This window comes from Salmo salar, chromosome 27 (assembly GCF_965601325.2).
Source record: "Salmo salar chromosome 27, fSalSal1, whole genome shotgun sequence".
Taxonomy (NCBI): Eukaryota; Metazoa; Chordata; class Actinopteri; order Salmoniformes; family Salmonidae; genus Salmo; species Salmo salar.
The window spans coordinates 28,161,303-28,184,102 of record NC_138317.1 but is presented as its reverse complement, the minus strand read 5'-3'; the positions used below and the strand labels follow the sequence as shown (position 1 = coordinate 28,184,102).

The following is a 22,800-nucleotide window of genomic DNA, read 5'->3' as shown; positions in this document are numbered from 1 at the left end:
AGTACACCTTATAGTGACCAGGCCAGCCCAGTACACCTTATAGTGACCAGGCCAGCCCAGTACACCTTATAGTGACCCTATAGTGGCTCTGTGGTGTAAATCATTGATTCAGTACTGCATGGAAACCAGAGGCTCATCCAGGCTCATCCAAATAATTCTAATAAAACCCCTCAAGTCACTAGCCACAACCTAACAACCAATCTCGGTCCCGGTGTGTGTGTGTGTGTGTGTGTGTGTGTGTGTGTGTGTGTGTGTGTGTGTGTGTGTGTGTGTGTGTGTGTGTGTGTGTGTGTGTGTGTGTGTGTGTGTGTGTGTGTGTGTGTGTGTGTGTGTGTGTGTGTGTGTGTGTGTGTGTTGGCGTGCGTGCGTGCGTGCGTGCGTGCGTGCGTGCGTGCGTGCGTGCGTGCGTGCGTGCGTGCGTGCGTGTGTGCGTGTGTGTGTGTGTGTGTGTGTGTGTGCGCGTAGGTGTGTGTGTGCGTGCGTGCGTGTAGGTGTCATTTCCATGCTGTGTGTGCGCTCATGTGTAAACTTACGTGTGTCTCTATTCAGGATGTTCTCAATGGGTGGTAGAGGACCTGTCAGCAGCTGCAGCTGTGACCACATGATTACCTGAGTCCCTTCAATGTAAACGCCACAGTTTAGATTGAAATATGAGTGCCAGGCTGAACGCCACTAGACAATGTGTTGAGGAAGGGAGCGGGGAGAGAAAACAAACTTCCACCATGCTCCGAGGATCTGGTTTAAGTTTCAGCCATTCATGGGCAGAAACACACGAACACACACACACACAAAAAACACACACACACACACACACACACACACACACAAACACACAGCCACGGCGGTGGGTTGGAGCCTGGGAACATGCAGAGAGAGGGTCCTGTGTCAATAAGGAACAGTGGTGGGCCACAATAGGGCCTGCCTCAGACCACACCGCTGACAGACACCCACACAAAGGAGCCTAAAAGGACTCCCCCGCCATTCTCACACACACCAAAGAATGGGCCAGTGTGTGGCTGTGGTGGCGGTCTGCCCAGGGCTGTTTGATGAGTGTGTGTGTGTGTGTGTGTGTGTGTGTGTGTGCGGATGGACACACGCATGCACGCACGCACACACACACGCAAAACACACACACACACACACACACACACACACACACACACACACACACACACACACACACACACACACACACAAACAAACACCCATACTTACAATAGCAACGTAAAAATGTCCTCATGTAAAGAAATTTACAGTAGTCCTAATTGTCAAACCCAGCAACAGGTTGTTGCTGAGATCATTGCAGGAGTTCACAATAATATATAACCACTAAACTAACTTTCAATGTTGTGTAACACAAACAGTTATCTAAGGATAAATTATAGAAACTCCCCTTCACGTAATGCTGACCTTTTTCTGTGTCTGTGAGTGTTAGCAGTGCTGAGATGAATAAACCAGGGGTGTGTTGACTTAATGTAACCAAGGTGCTGTAGCTAGCTCTATGTCCTTGCTGAAAGTCTATGGCTGTAACACAGGACAAAGAGGTGAAGTGCTGCCACCTTGTGGCGGGGATAAAACCTTCATCACTGAATGATTATTTCCCAACCTAACCACTAGATGGCAGCATTGAGTCTTATACAACTTTCCATTTTGGGTGTAAAGCTTGATTCCTCCCTGACCTTTGACAGCCACATCAAACAACAGTGTAAAGCGTCTTTCTATCACCTCAAGAACATTGCCAAACTCTGTCCCACCCGCACTCAGTCTGATGCAGGGAAGCTGTTCCATGCCTTTATCTCAAGGCTGGACGACTGCAACACACCCTTCATCGGGATCCCTGGCAGGATTCTCTAGAAGCTCCAATTCATCCAGAACACCCCCCATCCTGGCATCTCTGCACTGGTTCCCTACCTCATTCAGGACTTAATTCAAAACCCTCCTGCTGACTTTCCAGTGTATTCATGGAAATGCCCCTCCTTATCTCCAAGAACCCCTCTCCCTCAATAACCCCACCCGCACCCTCAGGTCAAACGATAGCCAGCTCCTCCATGTCCCCAGGACCAAGCTTCGTCAGGACCAAGCTTCGTCAGGACGGCTGCGCACAGCCAACGTTCATTATGGTGTGTCCTGTCCTTTACATAGAGGTGCAAGACTATACAGTGATGTGATTAAAAAACATTTGAAAATTAAACAGAGATGAAGGTTAAGCATTATCAAAGTTTTATTTTTAAAATGTATTACAGAGGAACAGTAGTACAATTTAAACAGAAAAAGGAGAATTTAATTTTGAAAACCTTGAAAAAACATATAAAGAGTAACCTGACTTGTTTTGTGTTTGGGGTTGAGCCCAAGAAAGGCCCATTGGTTTTGCATCACTGTAGTTTGAAAAGAGAGTTGAAAAATACACCTTTTAAAAAAAGCTTGTTTCTGTATTAGTGTTTTGTTTGTTTTGTCCATTATAGTACAGCATAATAAAATCTAAAACAATACATCATTTTGAGATCATCGGTGGTACAGTAAGGGAGTCAAAGGATAGTATAAAAACAAGAAACAGGGTGGTTTGATGGATAAGCACAGGTGTGAACACACACACACAGACCCAGAGAGGAGAGAGGAAGGCTAGGGTTGTGTTCATTAGGGCACAACGTTGCAACACATTTTGCAACGGAAAACAAAAACCAGTGTTTCTTATTGGACAAGTACAGATAGCATAGCACCTCCCCGTTTCACTTGTTTTCCGTTTTGTGCCTTCTGAACGCAACCAAGACACGACACAAAGCCAGGCCAAGGTTTTAAACAAGCTAACTGCAGCGGACTGTGTTCCATTAACTAAAATCAACTAGTTACATTTTTTTTCTTCCCACAGTGATTTGAAGCTAAATCATATTTTACAAACAGGGATGAGAAACTTACTATAGGTTTCCATTAAATACATTTGCACTTTGAAAAAAGGGAGATCAAACATTTCTGTATAATTTTAGCACTTCAATATATATCCACTGCATATGGACAGAAACGGCTGTTCCTACATTTCAAACAATCCATATTTCTTATAAAATATGTTCTTAATGAAATAAAAAGGAAAAGGAAATACATCTTTGTAAAGGACAAATAAAACTATATATGTATCTAGGGTAAAGTGAATGATTATTTTTTTTATAAAAACATTTAAATCTGACGATTACATACACAAGCAAGGATCTACATACTATAGAATTTACCTGGCTTTTTTTTAATACACCATCTCAACAATAATAAACATTTTTTTTGGGACAAACAGATAGAAATTAACAGTCTTGATTGCATTTTGGAGTCAATATAATATTAAATAACAAAATGTCTTAGAAAATGTTCCGCAAGGAAGAGAAAAGACAGTTTTAATATTGTTCCATTCAGACCTTCTTTGGGGAAGCAAAAAAAAGACAAAATGATTTTCATGAACGCCAAAACAATAAGTAAGTGCATGTCTATGATGGCCATAGAGCTTCACTTTATATCTAACAAAGTGTTTTCCTACCTGGCAGACAAAATAAAAAGACTTAACAAATTCAATAAAAACTGATTGTAAAAATATCATCACTTTTGAAAATGGAGTTTCTCTTTCAGACTTCATAAATCACATATTATGATCTATCAGCACTCTTCAAATACCACCTTACACCCAATGTTCAAGTTAATAATAGCATATACATACATATATACTCAGTACCTAACATAAACCATGTGTATATATATATATATATATATATATATATATATATATATATATCTTGTTAACTTAGGTCCAGTACTGCCGGTAGTTCTACAAAATGGTATGTGAGTGAGTGAGAATGAAATAAAAAAAGACAATAGCACAACAGTGTTCTATAGAGAGCTGATTAATATATAACTGAGTCATTTCAGGCTTTATGATTAGAAACATCATATACAGCCGTAGGTCCAGTATTTTGCGACATAAGCATTACAGCACCAATCATTTCCATCATTTGGCAAAATTCAAGCTTTAAATTAATGTCAAAATGCTTTATAAAGTGTTACTGTGTGGTGCTGTGATTCATACAAAGCTAGCAAATAACATTTCCCCTTATACTTTCACTTGTTTTTTTCTGAATCACTTTTTATTTTTTTCTCTGCTTTATAAGGGATACAACAAGATTTTGGTAATGAGGCCTTATCTACTTCCCCAGAGTCAGATGAAGTCGTGGATACCATTTTTGTCTCTGTGTCCATTATGAAGGAAGTTAGAGGTACTGTCGCGAGCCAATGCTAACCAGCGTTAGCGCAATGACAGGAAGTCTATGGGTATCTGCTAGCAGACTTCCAGATATTGCGCTAAAGCTAGTTAGAGGTAGTTTTGCAAGCCAATACTAACTTCTTTCATACTGGACACAGAGACATAAAAATGGTAGCCACGATTTCATCTGACTCTGGGGAAGTAGATAAAGGTCCTCATTGCCAAAATACCGAAGTATTCCTTTCAATTTTTTCTCAGCATTTTTCAGTAGTTTTCTTATTTCCTGCTAAATCTTGGTGTGCGTTCTGCTTGGCACATAGCACAGCCCACTTAAATTAAACTCATAAATATGGCTGTGATAAATTAGTCACAAACAGATTTTTTGGTTCCAAGATTTGTGCATGGAAAAGATAAAATAGAAAATTATAATGTTCAGAGCATCTAAACATAAAATCTTCCTGTCGGCAAATAATGCTCTCTCTTTCTTTGACGTAGTTTATTCTAAAACACGCAGCTAACAATATACTTTCAGACTTGACGGAAAGTCCAAATCTGAAAAAGAGAACTTCTCTGATATCAGTTTACAACAAAACAGAAAAAAAGTATATTTAATAAGACCATAATAACTTCTCTTTCATAAATTAAATAATTAACATTTATTTTAAAGATGATTGGCCTATCGTAACTTAAACCGCTGTACACCACCAAACCCCTCCCCCCAAAAATAAAATACAGCACCATAAACCTGATTTCAATATTTCATTTTTATCTCTTTCTCTAGTGAGCACTAAGCCCAGAGTCTGACACATAGAATATCTGTACATCTTGGAGTCCCTCACTACCAAAGCTTCTCTTTGTCTCATACACTGAACCGTGTAAATAACCTCAAGGTTTGATAGCACTTTGATTGTTTACCAGCTTTTTTTAAATGTATAATTCGTCAACTATTTTGTTTCTATCTGAGCAAGTCACTACTCGTTCTCAAGGGCAGCACCAGTGTCGCCCTCCTCCCAGTTGGATTGGTCGTTGTCGTTAGGCTCCTCCCCCTCCTCAGCCATGTCCTCGTCAGGCTCCTCCCCCTCTCCTCCCTCCTCGAAGTCATCATCTTCGCGGACGAACCGCTCCAGGGACTCCAGGCCCCCCTGTGTGGCCTGGTGGGAGTCTGCACATCCCGCACAAACGCCGTAGCGCCGCGAGCCATGCCGGATCCCCACGCTGGCCGCCAGCATGAAGATCTTTTTACACACCATGCACTTGTACTTCTTGTCCTTTTTGTGCACCTGTAGGGATGGGGAGGGGGGAGAGAGCGAGACAAAGGTTAATGCTATGTTCATGTTCTGTCGGAATAATTGGAAATGTGGAAATTAGAAACTCGCGCTAAACTCCTGGAATAGTCATACATTTGCTCTTAACTCAGAAATATGAACGAGAAACTGCCACTACCCAATCCAATATTTCCAACTTTCCTATTTCTGAGGAGTAAATGAATGCAGCAAAAGACATGGAGGACACTTCTACAGAGGAAAAGCGAAGGACGGAGTGATGGAGGAGGAGAGAGAGGTGGAGGACAGAGTGATGGAGGGGGAGAGAGAGGGAAGGTGGAGGAAGGAGAGAAGGTGGAGGACAGAGTGATGGAGGGGGAAAGAAAGGGAAGGACAGTGATTGAGGGGGAGAGAGGGGGAGGGTGGAGGACAGAGTGATGGAGGGGGAGAGAGAGGGAAGGACAGTGATTGAGGGGGAGAGAGGGGGAGGGTGGAGGACAGAGTGATGGAGGGGGAGAGCAGGTTCATGGAGACAGAGGGAGATTTGGTGTGTGTGTGTGTGATAATTTTTTGAAGAGGGAGGTGGTGTGTTTTAAAAACAAGTAATTAAGGAAATCCAAGATGACATGGTTACAAGGACATGGTGTTTAGAGGCAAGCGAGGTGTCTGAAGGACTCAGGTCCTCTACTCACCAGGGAATGTGAGTAGCCAGGGGAAGGTGCAGGGTGTTTTAGGGACTGAGGGGGTGTGGAGGTAGACTCAGGCGCTGGGTGTTTTAGGGACTGAGGGGGTGTGGAGGTAGACTCAGGCGCTGGGTGTTTTAGGGGCTGAGGGGGTGTGGAGGTAGACTCAGGCGCTGGGTGTTTTAGGGACTGAGGGGGTGTGGAGGTAGACTCAGGCGCTGGGTGTTTTAGGGACTGAGGGGGTGTGGAGGTAGACTCAGGCGCTGGGTGTTTTAGGGACTGAGGGGGTGTGGAGGTAGACTCAGGCGCTGGGTGTTTTAGGGACTGAGGGGGTGTGGAGGTAGACTCAGGCGCTGGGTGTTTTAGGGACTGAGGGGGTGTGGAGGTAGACTCAGGCGCTGGGTGTTTTAGGGACTGAGGGGGTGTGGAGGTAGACTCAGGCGCTGGGTGTTTTAGGGACTGAGGGGGTGTGGAGGTAGACTCAGGCGCTGGGTGTTTTAGGGGCTGAGGGGGTGTGGAGGTAGACTCAGGCGCTGGGTGTTTTAGGGACTGAGGGGGTGTGGAGGTAGACTCAGGCGCTGGGTGTTTTAGGGACTGAGGGGGTGTGGAGGTAGACTCAGGCGCTGGGTGTTTTAGGGACTGAGGGGGTGTGGAGGTAGACTCAGGCGCTGTGTGTTTTAGGGACTGAGGGGGTGTGGAGGTAGACTCAGGCGCTGGGTGTTTTAGGGACTGAGGGGGTGTGGAGGTAGACTCAGGCGCTGGGTGTTTTAGGGACTGAGGGGGTGTGGAGGTAGACTCAGGCGCTGGGTGTTTTAGGGACTGAGGGGGTGTGGAGGTAGACTCAGGCGCTGGGTGTTTTAGGGGCTGAGGGGGTGTGGAGGTAGACTCAGGCGCTGGGTGTTTTAGGGACTGAGGGGGTGTGGAGGTAGACTCAGGCGCTGGGTGTTTTAGGGGCTGAGGGGGTGTGGAGGTAGACTCAGGCGCTGGGTGTTTTAGGGACTGAGGGGGTGTGGAGGTAGACTCAGGCGCTGGGTGTTTTAGGGACTGAGGGGGTGTGGAGGTAGACTCAGGCGCTGGGTGTTTTAGGGACTGAGGGGGTGTGGAGGTAGACTCAGGCGCTGGGTGTTTTAGGGGCTGAGGGGGTGTGGAGGTAGACTCAGGTGCAGGATTGCACAATTCTGGCAACTTTCCCAAGATTCCCAGGTTTTCCAGAAATTCTGGTTGGAAGATTCAGGATTTCCTGATTATTACCTCCTGAATACAATCATCTTCCAACTATGATTTCTGGAAAACCTGGGAATCTTGAGAAAGTAATTGTCATTTTGCAACCCTCCTCAGGTGTCTGGGGGAAGGTGAGAATGTGGAGGAGGACAGCTATGTTTGGGGGGAGGTGATGTTCCCTTTCAGGCCCTCTACTAACCAGGGAATGTCTCTTGACGGGAAGGTGACAGTGTAGTGGGAGGCTATGACACGGTGATGTGTGTAGGGTCTTACCAGGGAATGTCTCTTGACGTGCTCTCTGCGGGTGAACAGCTTGCCACAGATATCACAGCTGAAGGAGCGGACACCAGAGTGGATAATGAGGTGCCTCTTTAGTGTTCTCCGGTGCTTGGCGATGTAGTTACAATGGGGACACTTGAGCTTATTCAGGGCCGTGTCGGACGTCTCGCCTGAGAAGAAAAACACAAACAGGTTATGAGTCAGGAAGCTGCTTTCTAATCAGCTGCTCAAACCCACATTTGACAGACAATGAAGGGAGGAATTTGGAGCAGTTAGTTGATGAACCACCCTGGGCCCTTTGCCTTTCACTTCTCAATAGAAGAGAGGAGCTGTTGGGTGTGGTGGTGGGGTGAGGGGGGTCCCCAGCGAGGGGATATCATGTTACCATGGTGTTTATGGAAAGGGAAAACAGTCACTCAGAGTTACCCCCATAAAATACTAGAAACGGTGTCGGTTGCCACGGCAACCACTGCCTAGGGGACATAACATAATAAGTCTAATGTGATTTCCCTACCGATAAACATGTAGTTGTTTGACCATTAACCCACTGACATAAAACATTCCAGATTGGTGTAGGAAGGAAAGAATCTGGAAGAAAACGTTTGGAAATGCAGTGCCTCGGCTGCTATGAACACATTTCACCAGATATCAACGAGGTTAACATTAAAGTGGGAAAATATTACAGCCTCGGTAAGCAAATGCACAATTGTGAAGAAAGATACTTGACGAATCTATGATGTGAAAAAGTGGAATCATAACACCACACCAACCCCAGGGATAGCTACAGGGACTAGTTAACTGATTGATTTGGCAAGGCTCTGTGCTATTCTGGACCACAGCACAGCTACCTGAACGATAGGGTTCTGCCTTTGTCTTTGTTTGTGCCGAGACAGAAAAGCGTTGTCAAGCAGGCCAGGTTGCCAGGGGGCTGAGGAAAAGCAGGTGACCTGTGCTGTTCAACAGGATACAGTGTGTTTCCCCACCGTGTGGGATATTTACATTTTAGTCGTTTCACTCCTATCCAGAGGCACTTAGATCACTGATCACAATCATATTAACCATCCACCGAGTTAGGTTCATGACATAAGGTTTGAAAACTAAAATCGGTCATAAGTGTAGTAATCTCTAATCTGTAAGCACCAAAGTCTGAACATATTTCTGAACAGACACTAAGCCAACTACTAGAGTGTATAATAGTAGGTACATGCAGCTTATACAAGAAGAGGTCAAATCTTACCGTTCTCCCAGGACTCTCCTTGCTGGGAGGAGTCTTGTAGGAGGCTGTACTGAATCTGGTTGGCCAGTTCTGTGAGAAGAGAAACATAGAGGGGCTGAAAGGTTTGGGGGGGGGGGGGGCAGAAAAGACCAGGCACACAATCCCCCCCACCCCAGTTTACAGACCTATCCCCAGGGTCGTGTTCAGCAGGGCACACTGTAGGAAAAATGTTATTAAAAATAAATTAAGAAAATGACTTATTGGACAAGTCGTGGAGGTAGACCCTCCCTGTTTCATTCTGCTTTTGTGGTTTCTGTTTGGTGCCTAATCCCTGATGAATACGACCCTAGAGCTGCCTGTCTGTTTGTAGAACACTTCCTCTAGCCAGGCCACTGTATTCAGCAGCCTCTCCCACTGGGCTGTGGATTATGCCAGGATGAAGCTCTCAGCCCTTCACTGAGGATCATGTTACACTGAACAGGCTTAATTAGCCATAGCTCTGGGCCTGGCCCTCAGAGCCTATTGTTAAGTACCTGACCACTGGTCCCATTCTCTATTCTGCCTGCCTGGGTCAATATTTGGAATGGCGAGGACAGCCCCAGTGCATTAGGGGGGATTAGGGAGGTAGGGAGGGGCAGACCCTGACAGCTTTGTACCTCCAAGGGATTGGAAGGTTATTTAGTGTGTGTGTGTGTGTGTGTGTGTGTGTGTGTGTGTGTGTGTGTGTGTGTGTGTGTGTGTGTGTGTGTGAAATAGGCAGCAACCAGGCAGCCCGCACTTTAAAACAATCCAACGGCCTTGTTTAGAGAGGAACCAAGAATTTATAGCCATAAATCCAGTAACTCTGCTATGGTAAAGCAGAGGAATGGACCTCTGGTCACCTGAAGCTTAGGTAGTGTTCAGTCGGCACCAAACGGAAGAAAACAGATTGAAACAGGGAGACTTGTCCAATAAGAAATGCTCATTTATCCATTGCAAAATGTTTCAAAACAAATCCCTCCGGTATCCTCAGAGTTGGGTAAATCTGCTTTCAATGTATTTGTACCCCATGTATGGAACAATCTACAGAGTTCCCTATAACTGCATGTTGTGCTGCCTCTGGCAGTTTAAAATCTTGATTGGGGACCTCCTTGCTGAGGAATGTGATTGTTTTTCTGGAATATTTGTATTATATTGTGTTCTACTTTGTAAATAGTGTATATGCAGGGCTCCCTTGCAAAAGAGGTCTTGGTCTCAACGGTGACCCCGGTAAAATAAAGTTAACGAAATATTTTTTAAATATTGTGCACTAATGCTAACTGCAGATTATCCTCAGAGTAACCCATACTACTACAGTTAGAGGGGAACTGGAGCATCTCTAATACATAGATCTAGGCTGAAGAGAGACAGAAAGGGAGAGGTCAGAGTGCCAAATTAGGGAATTGTGTTGCTGCATTAATGATGACACACAGAGTTGCAACACCCCTCACCACAATAAAACATGTGATAAGAAGATTTGTGTTGTGTCCCCTGCTTTACTTCCTTATCCTGCAATAGGAGTGAAATCCCCCCGTAATGCATGATATCATTCCATACAGCACACTGCTTAATGGGGGCAGAGCTGGCCCTGTGTGTGAGCATGTGTGTATGGCTGTGACAGGCTCATAGAGTCAGAGATTACCCAGGGTTTCTGAGGTATGGTGAGGCAGGATGACGACAGGAGTGGGGCCGACTTAAAAAGGACAAGCTGGCCATACTCATACCAGGCTGGCTGCTAATTAAAAAGATATACGGCTAGTGGAGGGCGAGGGGCCTTCAGTCTGGATCAGACCTGGGTTCAAATACTACTCAAAATCTTTCAAACACCACCAGCGTTTGCTCAAGCCTGCCAGATGGGTGGGTTTTGCAGTTTGCGGACTATTCTATTGGTCCATTAAGCCAGGCAAGCTCAAATCCAGCACAGATAAAGTATTTGACATGATTTGAGACCAGGTCTGTTCGGGGTACTGTGACTCTCTCTAGTCTCTGACTAGCACTAGCAGGCCCTCCATGTCCAGTGGAACAGGACAGACCTCCGGACTAACTCAGACCTCCACCAACTAAATACCATGACTAGAGGAACAGGACAGACCTCTGGACTAACTCAGACCTCCACCAACTAAATACCATGACTAGAGGAACAGGACAGACCTCTGGACTAACTCAGACCTCCACCAACTAAATACCATGACTAGAGGAACAGGACAGACCTCTGGACTAACTCAGACCTCCACCAACTAAATACCATGACTAGAGGAACAGGACAGACCTCCGGACTAACTCAGACCTCCACCAACTAAATACCATGACTAGAGGAACAGGACAGACCTCTGGACTAACTCAGACCTCCACCAACTAAATACCATGACTAGAGGAACAGGACAGACCTCCGGACTAACTCAGACCTCCACCAACTAAATACCATGACTAGAGGAACAGGACAGACCTCTGGACTAACTCAGACCTCCACCAACTAAATACCATGACTAGAGGAACAGGACAGACCTCTGGACTAACTCAGACCTCCACCAACTAAATACCATGACTAGAGGCATGGTCGTCATACCATGTTAGTCTAGGAACTAAACAGAAAATGCTAGGCCTACACGTTCTCTAAAACAGGGCTGCTGTTTGGTCATATAAACAACTGTTGGTACGGCATACCTAAAGAATGTGCATGTGTTTATGCGTTGTCAGTTGGGGGACTGAGTGCTTGGTTTGACTATTGGCTACCTAAAGAACTGGTGTGAGAAGGGGGTGAGGTGACGTACCGGCGTTCTCAGAGAGGAAGGAGAAGTCCTCCCTGGGATAGGAGGCTGAGGGCTGGATGAACATCCCCTCATCAAACCCTTCCTCTGGCTCTGGTGGGATGTTGTAGACGAACCGCCGCGTGATCTGTTTTTTCCTCCGTCCGCTCCCCGGCTGCACCCTCTGACCTTCCCTCTTCACCGCCACCACCCCGCCCGCCGCAGCCCCGGGAGCCGGCTCGTTCCAGACGAACACCGGCCCCGGTCCCGGAACGCTCGGAGGCTCGTTCTCAGCAGACTCGGACGAGTTCTCACAGCCCCAGCTGGAGCTTCCCAGGGCGCAGCCCTCCCCTGCAGACAGCTCCACGTCACTGGGCTCCTCCTTTATGCTGCCTCTCCCTGCCTGCTCCCCATCCTGGACATGACCACTGGCTTTGATTGACAGCTTGGACAGGATGCTGGTGGCCCAGAAGTTACTCCCAGGCTTCTTGTTGGTGCTGCCGTCTGAGCCCACCTGTCCAGCGCTGTCTTTGGCCACCGTTCTCCTCTTGTTGTAGTCCACCACCACTGAGTCGGGGGCCTCCTGCTTGATGCTGATGTTTAGGGCTTCCTTGATGAACCCCCGACACGATCCCACCACCTCCGTCATCTGGAGGTAGGAGGCCACGGACATCACCTCGATGGCGTTCTGACTGGTCAGCAGGAGGTTACCGCTATACAGGAAGTCCAGGATGACCGAGAAACCTGCCACTGCCGCCACGTCGAGGTGGGTGTCGGTGACTGTGGTTGTCTGGTCACATGACGAGGAAGTGTTCTCGCTCTTGGTCAGGCAGTAGAGGGTCTTAAAGTAGCGACTCCCGGCTACGAGGATGTTCTTGTGCGCCCGGAACACCTCTCCACTCACCACGATGTTGACGTCACACAGGATTCCTCCCTTGCGTTGTTTGTTTAGCTCCTGCAGCAGCTGGTAGCAGTAGGAGTCCTGGTTAGGTTTGTTGTTCCTGTAGTAGTCTTCTGTCTCCATGTCTGTCCCCTGGGGGGGGTCCTCACAGCCAGGCCGCTCCAGCTCCTGGTAGACAACACACACACACACACACCCCACACACACAGAGAGCAAGAGAGAGAGAAACAAATAGACGAGCAGGATTAATGGCTAGGGACACAAAGGAAAGGGACAACGACAGAGATGCACCTGGCAGGGGTGAAACTGGTCTGACTGGCTCCATAATGGGGGAGGTGTTGCTTCACCTGGTGAAACCTGGAAATGTGGTAACTACTTCCAAAGTAGACTGAAATAGAGTCAGAGAGCTGCTTAGGTTACTGTTACGCAGACCTTTGCAGGAAATGATGGGGCAGGTTCCCAGATCATGCCGATTTGTTGTCCAGGAATAGGGCCTAATCTGGGTCTGTGACAGCAGCCAATGGTGTTATAACCAATCATAACAGACAGAAACAGATTTAACTGTCCCAAAACCCCACCCGCTACCTGTCAATATGATGGCTGATGGGAGAGAAACTCATTCTTCTGCCTCCATCCCTCCCTCTATCTTCTCTATCCCTCCATGGGAGTTTCCCATCCAAGGCAACAGGCCAAGCTGGTACGGAGAAGAGAGCCAGAGAGAGGGAGTACACAGCACTGCACTGCCTGACATAACTCTTACTACACTAACACACTGCCTGCATACATTTCTGCCTCGTTTTGGAATTGCATAGCAGATGCCCTAATCCTGGGTAATTTACATTGCTCGAGCCCTGCATTTTCTCTCCCCCCACCCCACTCTCCTTACACAGCTGGGTTTTCAGCTCAAGTCATTTATATTAAATCCATTTCTCTGCTCTTCGAGGACCCCACCCCCCTCCCTACTCTGAGTGACTGGAAGCCCTTGTCCGAGCAGGCATGATCGGGGTTATTATCAGGAGCAGCAAGGCGCTCTGTTCCAGCTAGCTAACGCTAGGCAGGACCAGAGGAAAGGAGAGACAGGGCGAGAGAGAGCTAGCAGAGAGAAGAAGAGATAGAGGCAGGTCACCCCATTTACCCTCACAATACCAGGCTCTCTCCTCTCTTGCAGGCTCATTGTTCAGTGCTGCTTTGTGCCTCACTGGGGTTTCTTTGTATGGCCCTGCACTCACACACTTATTAGATACAGCAGCTAAACCCTGGCTCCTCTGTGCCTGCTCTGCTCTTTGCTCCCACTTAACCAGAAAGGCCCTGACTTGACACTTGTGTGTGTGTGTGTGTGTGTGTGTGTGTGTGTGTGTGTGTGTGTGTGTGTGTGTGTGTGTGTGGTGTGTGTGTGTGTGTGTGTGTGTGTGTGTGGAGAGTGTGTAAGGGAGACAGGCTGCATGTGGCTCTCTAAGAGGGGCTAAGCCCTGAATAGGATAACAGGAAGGAAGATGCAGAATGATTCAATCATCCACACAACCATACAATGGGCTCAATGCCAGAGAGTGGGTCACCTTATTTTCTGCCCTAACAGGATGGGTAGTATTTGGAGAGGTGTGGCATTGACACTTTGAAAGGTGTGTGTGTATACGGAAGGAGGAGGGTGAGCTGGCGGATTAACCATCTCTGGTGAAATCGCCTGCTTCCTGCTTGCATAAAGAGGCATATTTACTAACTTTGAATCAAATTTTATTTGTCACATATGCCGAATACAACAGGTGTGGACTTTACCGTGAAATGCTTACTCACGAGCCTTTCCCAACAATGCAGTTATAAAGTAAGACAATTAGCTAATTAAATAGAAAATAGGAACACAACTAACAATAACGAGGCTTTATACAAGGAGTACAAGTCAATGTGCAGGGGTACGAGGTAGTAGAGATAATATGTACAGGTAGGGGTAAAAGTGACTAGGCAGTCATATTCACTGGATTAACAAGACGCAACAACTGGCAGGTCACAATGGTGGGGATACGTCCTGGTATTCAGGCAGTTTTAACCATAATAACTGCCACAGTAACCGAGACTGGTCACAATGGTTGGGGTACAGGCCTGCTACACTACTGCATGTAGGCCTAGGCTATGTGAGCTGGGCTGCAGTATGGAGGTACGGGAGTCAGGCTAGGACACTACTCGCTCCAGCTCCATACTCGGCTCATCCTTCATCCAGATGTGCCACGTGTTACGGACTGTGTTAGTGCTGCTGGGTCGGCAGGTCTCTCACACTGCTCTGGCTGAGTCCAAATGAGAATACCATGGTGAGAAGAAGAACCTCTGACGTGGCCATTTATTGTGAGCCAGGAACAGTGATGTTATGGTGGAAACGAGGTTAGAGTACTGGTAGGCTCGAGGCCCGTTGACATTCATCAACTAAATGAAATCTAGTGCATTCAGGAAGTATTCAGACCCTTCCCTTTCTCCACATGTCGTTACACAACTGCCTTACTCTAAACTGAATTTGAAAAAAATTATAATCTCATCAATCTACACACAATACCCGATAATGGCAAAGCGAAAACAAGTTTTCCGAGACAGGATTGTGTCGAGGCACAGATCTGGGGAAGGGTACCAAAACAATGTCTGCAGCATTGAAGGTCTCCAAGAACACAGTGGCCTCCATCATTCTTCAATGGAAGAAGTCTGGAACCACCAAGACTCTTCCTAGAGCTGGCCGCCCAGCCAAACTGAGCAATCTGGGGAGAAGGGCCTTGGTCAGGGAGGTGACCAAGAACCCAACGGAAGCCACTCCTCAGTAAAAGGAACATGACAGCCTGCTTGGAGTTTGCCAAAAGGCACTTAAAGGACTCTCAGACCATGAGAAACAATATTCTCTGGTCTGATGAAACCAATATTGAACTCTTTGGTCTGAATGCCAAGCGTCACGTCTGGAGGGAACCTGGCACCATCCCTACAGTGAAGCATGGTGGTGGCAGCATCATGCTGTGGAATGTTTTTCAACTAAAGGGACTGGGAGACTAGTCAGGATCGAGGGAAATATGAACCGAGTAAAGTACAGAGAGATCCTTGATGAAAACCTGCTCCAGAGCCCTCAGGACCTCAGACTGGGGAGAAGGTTCACCTTCTAACAGGACAACGACCCTAAGCACACAGCCAAGACAATGCCGAAGTGGCTTTGGGACAAGTCTCTGAATGTCCTTGAGCGGGCCCAGCCAGAGCACGGACTTGAACCCAATCGAACATCTCTGGAGAGGACCTGCAGAGAAGGATGGGAGAAACTCCCCAAATACAGGTTTTCCAAGCATGTAGCATCATACCCAAGAAGACTTGAATCGCTGCTAAGGGTGCTTAAACAAAGTACTGAGTAAAGGGTCTGAATACTTATGTAAATGTATTTCAGTTTTAAACAAGTTTCTAAAGATGTCTTTTTTCTTTGTCATTATGGAGTATTGTGTGGAGATTGAGGGGGGGGAACAATTTCATCACTTTTAGAATAAGGCTGTAATGTAACAAAAATGTGGAAAAGGTCTGAATACTTTCCGAATGCACTGTATGTGAAATTCTGTGTTTAGGCCATTACAATCAACGTATCACTAAAATGGATTGCAAATGCAGCCTAGGCCTATACAAACAGATTGAAAAGACTTTTACAGTAGACCTACCTAACAGTCCTTAACTGTGTGATGTAGGCTACTGTTGGCTAACCTCTCACCATCCAGGAGTACAAATATAAAACACTTCCTCTTAAAACAGAGAGTAGAATTTGTGGAACAATATCCCAGAAAAGAAAAACTAACCAAGGGCCCTGCGGGCAATGGGTGCCCGGGCTAACGTGACTACACACTGCCATCCATCTACCATCCCATCCCTACCCTGAGGCCAGCTGGCTCCATACTCTCCCCTAACCCGACCGTCTCCTAGATGCTAGAACAATGCGGCAGTGTGTCTGGCCCTAAGGTGTGGGAGGGGAGCAGGCCTCCAGGCCTCCCAACAATGCAAACAGCTCCTCGTTGGGTTGACGGATTCCAGGGAAGAATTGTCGTCCTCCCCGGACTTTGGTCCGGAATTGGGTGAAGAAAATTATGCCATTTCATGTGCTGCCACAATGTAGTTCACGCAGGAATTATATTCAAAACAGTATTAGGCTACTATATATGGGGAAAAACACCACAGGGAAAAATCATCTTTGCATATTTAAAACTTTGACATTAACAACTGCAAAGAAATTCAAGAAATGTTAAAAAGGCATCTAAAATCTTTTTTTCCCCAAAAGCTACAAAATGAAATGAGGCTATAGGAAAGTGTTTGATTATATGGTGGATAAGGCAGCTATCCCTAACCTTTAAACCCTGACCAAGCAGCCAGGGTAGTCTTGTTTTCAGGGAGGAGGACTACTTCTTCTCTAATCCCTCCTCCCACTGCTTTCCTTCCTAATTAGTGATGTGTACAAGTTAGTGGATCCCTTCACTTTAAGTCATTCTGATTAGTGATTGCGTATATCGGACGGAACTAACCCTGGTGGTCTGGCAGTGTGATCCAATCCTCTTGCATTTCACTGACAAATTAGAGTCAGATTGTGGCTGCATGCTCTTAATTCCCCTGACAGCTTGAATCAGAGTCAAGATAAGAGGTGATAGGGCCTAGATGTCAAATAGGAAACTGGGCTCTGTAGTTGTTGTTTTTATATACTGCTGTGATTACTCTTTAACCCTGTGTAAAAATCCTGTAATTACTACAGTAGCTAACAACATTGTTAGATAGGATTTTAGCAATTGCTTTGTAATTGGGTAGCAATGGAGTTGGGCAGGTTTTGAAATGACACAAGTGGAATGTTCCATCTCGCCCAGAAGGTGTTTCATAGTCCTATGATGAATATTCCAAACGTGATTTATTTGCAGCAATATACACATTCATCATTTTGGCATTGGGAACATCAAGTAATCAATCGTTGATATCAAGCCTAGGGGAAAGAAGCCTTGGTGATGGTCTGTCATGATTTCAATCCTTCTGTACATACAACCTGACAATGTATAGCTTGGTATGATACAAAACATACCATTAAAAAAAAATATTAATCCATAAATGTATGGGTTGGCAAGGTCAGATGGTGCCATGACAACCCATGCTGCTGCCAGCATACATGCACTACATGAACAAAAGTATGTGGACATATGCTCGTCGAATATCGCATTCCAAAATCATGGGCATTAATATGGAGTTTATCCCCCCCTTTGCTGCTATTAAAGCCTCCTTCCTCTGGGAAGGCTTTCCACTACATGTTGGAACATTGCTGAGGGGACTTGCATCCATTCAACAACTGGAGGAATAGTGAGGTCGGGCACTGATGTTGGGCGTTTAGGCCTGGCTTGCAGTAGGCGTTCCAATTCATCCCAAAGGTGTTCGATGGGGTTGAGGTCGGGGGATCTGTGCAGGCGAGTCAAGTTCTTCCACACCGATCTCAACATACCATTTCTGTATGGACCACGTTTTGTGCACAAGGGCATTGTCATCCTGAAACTGGAAAGGGCCTTCCCCAGAACATTGCCACAAAGTTAGAATCGTCTAGAATGTAATTGTATGCTGTAGCGTTAAGATTTCCCTTCACTGGAACTAAGGGACCTAGCCCAAACCATGAAAAACAGCCCCAGACCATTATTCCTTCTCCACCAAACTTTACAGTTGGCACTATGCATTTGAGCAGATAGCGTCCTCCTGGCATCCGCCAAACCCAGATTCTTCCATCAGACTGCCAGATGGTGAAGCGTGATTAATCACTCCAGAGAACGCGTTTCCTCTGCTCCAGAGTCCAACGCGGGCGAGGTTTCCACCACTCCAGCCAATGCTTGGCATTGCGCATGGTGATCTTAGGTTTGTGTGCGGCTGCTTGGCCATAGATACCCATTTCATGAAGCTCCCAACAAACAGTTATTGTAATGACGTTGCTTCCAGAAGCAGTTTGTAACTTGGTAGTGAGTGTTGCAACTTAGGACTGATGTTTTTTACTCGCTTCAGCACTCTGCAGTCCCATTCTGTGAGCTTGTGTGGCCTACCACTTCGCAGCTGAGCCGTTGTTGCTCCTAGACGTTTCCACTTCACAAAAACAGCACACACAGTTGACCGGGGCAGAAGGAAAGAAATTTTACAAACCGACTTGTTGGAAAGGTGGCATCCTATGTCAGTGCCATGATGAGTCACTGAACTCTTCAGTAAGGCCATTCTATTGCCAATGTTTACCTGTGGAGACTGCATGGCTGTGTGCTCGATTGCTGAAATAGCCAAATCCACTAATTTGAATGGGTGTCCATATACTTTTGTATATATAGTGTATGAACCTATTGTAACCTATTCACAGAAAGAATTGCATGTGGGTCAGGAAGGGAGGTTAGGAAGGGGTAGCTAGCTGTCAAGCTGCTCGGACTTGATTTACATCTCCTCCTGTCCAACCTAGCCCGTGACACACCATCTATGGATTCTGGGGAGTCATCTAGCACAATGCCTCTAATTTAGCTGCTCCAACAGGAGGAGGGGAGAAATGCGCCAGAGGTCATTCTGCATTCTGCTCTCTACTGTGCAAAGCAGAACAGAGAAGGGGGGGGGGGGGGGGGGTTGGGTAGGCAGGGGTGCGGTTCACCAGCTAGCAAAGCAAGCTAGCAATCAACCAAGGTAGTTGCTGGGGCAACAAAAGCGTTTGTTGAATGGTTGCAAGTGCATTCATTATACTCTGGCGCAGAAGAAAACATACAACTCCAGGCAAATGTTAACAGTAGATAGCTAGCTGGTATGTGTACTGTCCTTGAATCTATGGTAATATAAAATAACACCCTAAGGTAGCTAGCCAACCAATGTGACTCCCATTACTTGTACGTGGAATAGCACGTTAACGTTAATGGGAGTCACACTGTCACTGGGCTACGGGCTAGCCAGATTTGTTTCGCTAGTAATTGGTTTCTGTAGAAATGTCACCATTAAGCACATTTTAATAAACATGAGCTGTAGCTTGGTATTTAGATTAACATGGGAGCATTGGGTAGGATAGCAACCATTAACTATCAAACATGTCAGATTAGAACGAGCAAGTAGCTAGCTAAAAAGTAGCTAACGTTAGCGAACTAGGAAGCCAGCTGGATAGCCTCTCGCGGGGAAATGGAACTGCCAGGGAACTGAAACTCTGCTGTATTGTCTAACTAAGTTAGACACAACTCAAAATGATAACCATAAATGACGCTGTAGACACTTTACCTGCTTGGTCGGATCATTCCTTCCGTGCTCAGAAGACAGGTGATGTCTCAAAAGCAAGGCCCGCTTGTAATTTCGACTGCCTTTCACTAGCTCGTCGTTGTTTTTAGTGGCAATGTTGTGACACCAGGAGCAAGACATAAGTCCCGTCTCCTGGCAAAATTTGAGCCATGGGAACTCCTGTCGCCATGAAGCTTGGAATAGCGAATGTTTCTGGAGTAACGTCTGCGGTCTCATTTCTACCCAAGACTTCCTGGCACCACCCGTTTCCTGCTCCCCGTCTCCCCCGCTCCCCGCTTCGCCTCTGTCCTCGCTGTTCAGGCCGTTACCCGCTGTCCAGTTACTCCCTTTTCTGGACTCGTCTTTGACAGTTACTGCCACCCAACCGACACGATCCTCTCCGTTCCCGTCTGCCCAGTTGCCCCCTTCCGGGTCCTCTTCCTCCTCCGCCTCTGGTTCTGTGCTATCGCTGACAGATCCCCCACCCTCCACTCTCTCTTGCGATGGTCCTTTTTCCCGCAGATCCCTATCCTCTTCTTGATCTGGTCTGTTCCCGTTCAAATGTCGGTCTTGACAGGCCTGGGCCTCCCAGCTGTTACTGTTGCTCCCCCCGACACCACTGGAACCGGTTACGGCTAATCCACCTCCTCTGAACGCCAGCGACCTGCGGTTTCTCTCCCCAGACATTTTCTTAATATATTAAAATATACCACTTTCTTAACAATATCCCTACCGACTAATTTCGATATATTTAAGTATTCTATGTTGCGGATCCGAATTAAATGTCTGTTTATAGTTTTTTCCTACTTTGGCCTCCTGGTGAGAGTATGTAGGTTATGCGGAAATAAATAAAGCTTTAAAACGCATAATGAATTTCAGGGTTCTAGCTGCGTCCGCGCAGGCCCTACAGAGGTCGAATGGCAACGACTTTCCCCACAATGCACTTCGACCAGAGAAAGGGGGGCCGTGGGGGGTCATTTAAAGGAAGATGGGGGTGCTGTTCTTTTATAGCTCAACGCTGTTTACAGCAAGGGGTCTTTTGTGTGAATGGCTGCACCCATTTTCCGCGTGCTTGTCATCTTTAGTTTTGCTTGTCTCCAACCAACAAATCCTTGTCCTCCTTTCAGACCTCCTGCCAAGCGGGGTGACGGTCCCCTTGTATTAACTGCATCAAACAGATCTAGTGCGCACCTATGGTATTTGTATTACATTCATTTCAATGGGCAGGTACAACAAATGATCCAACCAAACGCACAAGGTGTGGTGGTGACCGGAACATACAGATACTCTCTGTATGTTCCTAGGTGGTGACACAGCTACCAGGTGAATGATTAACACTTTCATGGTTCTTTGCGTTCCACATTTTTCCCCATTACTATTTCGTTATTTCCAATATTTTTTATGCAATCCAACATCACCCAGTTTGTTTATTATAGGCATATAATAAAATAAACTCAAACAATTGTTGTCCAAATAAGTGTGTATTTTGTTCAAATTAATTATGTGAAAAACCACAGCAATATCAGAAACTGTAATAATCAATAACAATCCAAATACGTAACTAATAATTGATTGGAAATCTGTACAGTCCAACACGGCCGAGTGGAATATATATATTTTCATTAGGTTTTATTGATGAATAAATTATATTATATAATTAGTAGTGTATGATGATATAGTAAGTAATACGTAATACGTAAGTAATACGTTTATGTTTAGATAACACCAAAAACATAAAACATTTGTTTGGGTATAACTGACATTGTTTCGTTTTTTCCCCACAGATTATTTCAATTACAGAGCCATAATCAATATGGGAATATATATTGATCTAAATCCTAGAATAATCCCATGGAAGCCTGTTCCTGATCTTTTGCTCCTGCAGGTGGCAGTAGTCTTTCATGATTCGCTGAGTTTTCTGACTGACAGCACTGTTCCAGTAATGAGTGGCGTTGTTAGGCCTAGCGTCCAGTTTCAAAGCCAGTAAATTAAGGACTAAACCAGGACACATTGTGTGAACATGATGGGGAGTGTGACCCACTCTGCTTCTGGTAATGGCAGGTGTATATAAAGCCTTGTCAGGTCTAAATCCAGAGTGAAAGGGAGGGTAATACAATATGCACACCCATACAATCCGTCTCTCCATTAAATGGCCTAAACGTATTTGTTATACTTTATATTTTTAGTTAACTAGGCAAGTCAGTTAAGTATTTCTTTGAATGCAAATGAATAAATCAATCATCATGAAAGGGGTGTGTGTGTCAACAGACAGTCTATAGACAGCCTGGTTATAGTCTGAGTCAAAACTCATATTGGGTGTCTATCAATTAGGTTACAGGTCAGATTGAACACAGTCTGGAAGGTCACTCTGGGGCCACATTAAATCCACTTGTGTATGTTCAGAAAGACATCAATACGGCTGTCCTACAATGAAATATAGAAAAATGACTAACAAAATGTGAAATATTAGTTTGTCAGCCTTGGCGTGCTGAAATAGATAGCTTGATTACGTGTTACACATTGAACCATGTGCCTGGCTCTGGTTGTGTTCGTAAATTCAGAGCGTCCTCAGATTCAGAGCGTTTCGCTCTGGGAGCGCACACTGGACACAGCTCTGGCTGTGGAGTAGGGTTGATCCGAGCGTTCTGACATCACAACCGCAGTCAAGCACCAAGCTAACGTTGGCTAGCTTACAAGCTACTTCCAGACACATATGAGAGAACACCTCACTCTGACCATTTTACTCACCCTATAAGAGCTGGTTAGGCTGTTTTCATGACATCCATATTTAACCTTTATTTAACTAGGCTAGTCAGTTAATAACACATTCTTATTTACAAATGACGGCCTAGGAACAGTGGGTTAACTGCCTTGTTCAGTTTTTGCCGACGTTTACTGACAACGGCCATATTCAACGGGTGTTGAGCATTTGTAAATTCATGAGTTATTCTGCGCTCTGGCACACTCAGACGAGAGCGCTGTGAAATCGAAGTAGATATCCAG

The 22,800-nt window shown here is 46.0% G+C and overlaps 1 protein-coding gene across 1 annotated transcript; it reads right to left on the bottom strand.

Moving 5' to 3' along the window:
• Window positions 1–2,203: 2,203 nt before the first annotated feature.
• Window positions 2,204–20,880, bottom strand: LOC106588817 (zinc finger and BTB domain-containing protein 10-like). The gene is made up of 5 exons (XM_014178265.3): window positions 19,801–20,880; window positions 11,685–12,729; window positions 8,917–8,985; window positions 7,674–7,849; window positions 2,204–5,514 (listed from the first exon to the last, which is right to left on the bottom strand). Exons 1-5 carry the CDS (start codon window positions 20,482–20,484, stop codon window positions 5,206–5,208), a joined length of 2,283 nt encoding a protein of 760 aa, XP_014033740.1. The 5' UTR covers window positions 20,485–20,880; the 3' UTR covers window positions 2,204–5,205.
• Between the last annotated feature and the right edge of the window lie 1,920 nt (window positions 20,881–22,800).

Coding starts and splice junctions, on each gene's coding strand:
- LOC106588817 (XM_014178265.3), bottom strand. CDS start 20,484: ATGTCTGGGGAGAGAAACCGCAGGTCGCTGGCGTTCAGAGGAGGTGGA. Junction 12,730..19,800: donor GGAATGATCCGACCAAGCAG/GTAAAGTGTCTA, acceptor GTTGTCTACCAG/GAGCTGGAGCGGCCTGGCTG. Junction 5,515..7,673: donor ACGTCAAGAGACATTCCCTG/GTAAGACCCTAC, acceptor CCATCCCTACAG/GTGCACAAAAAGGACAAGAA.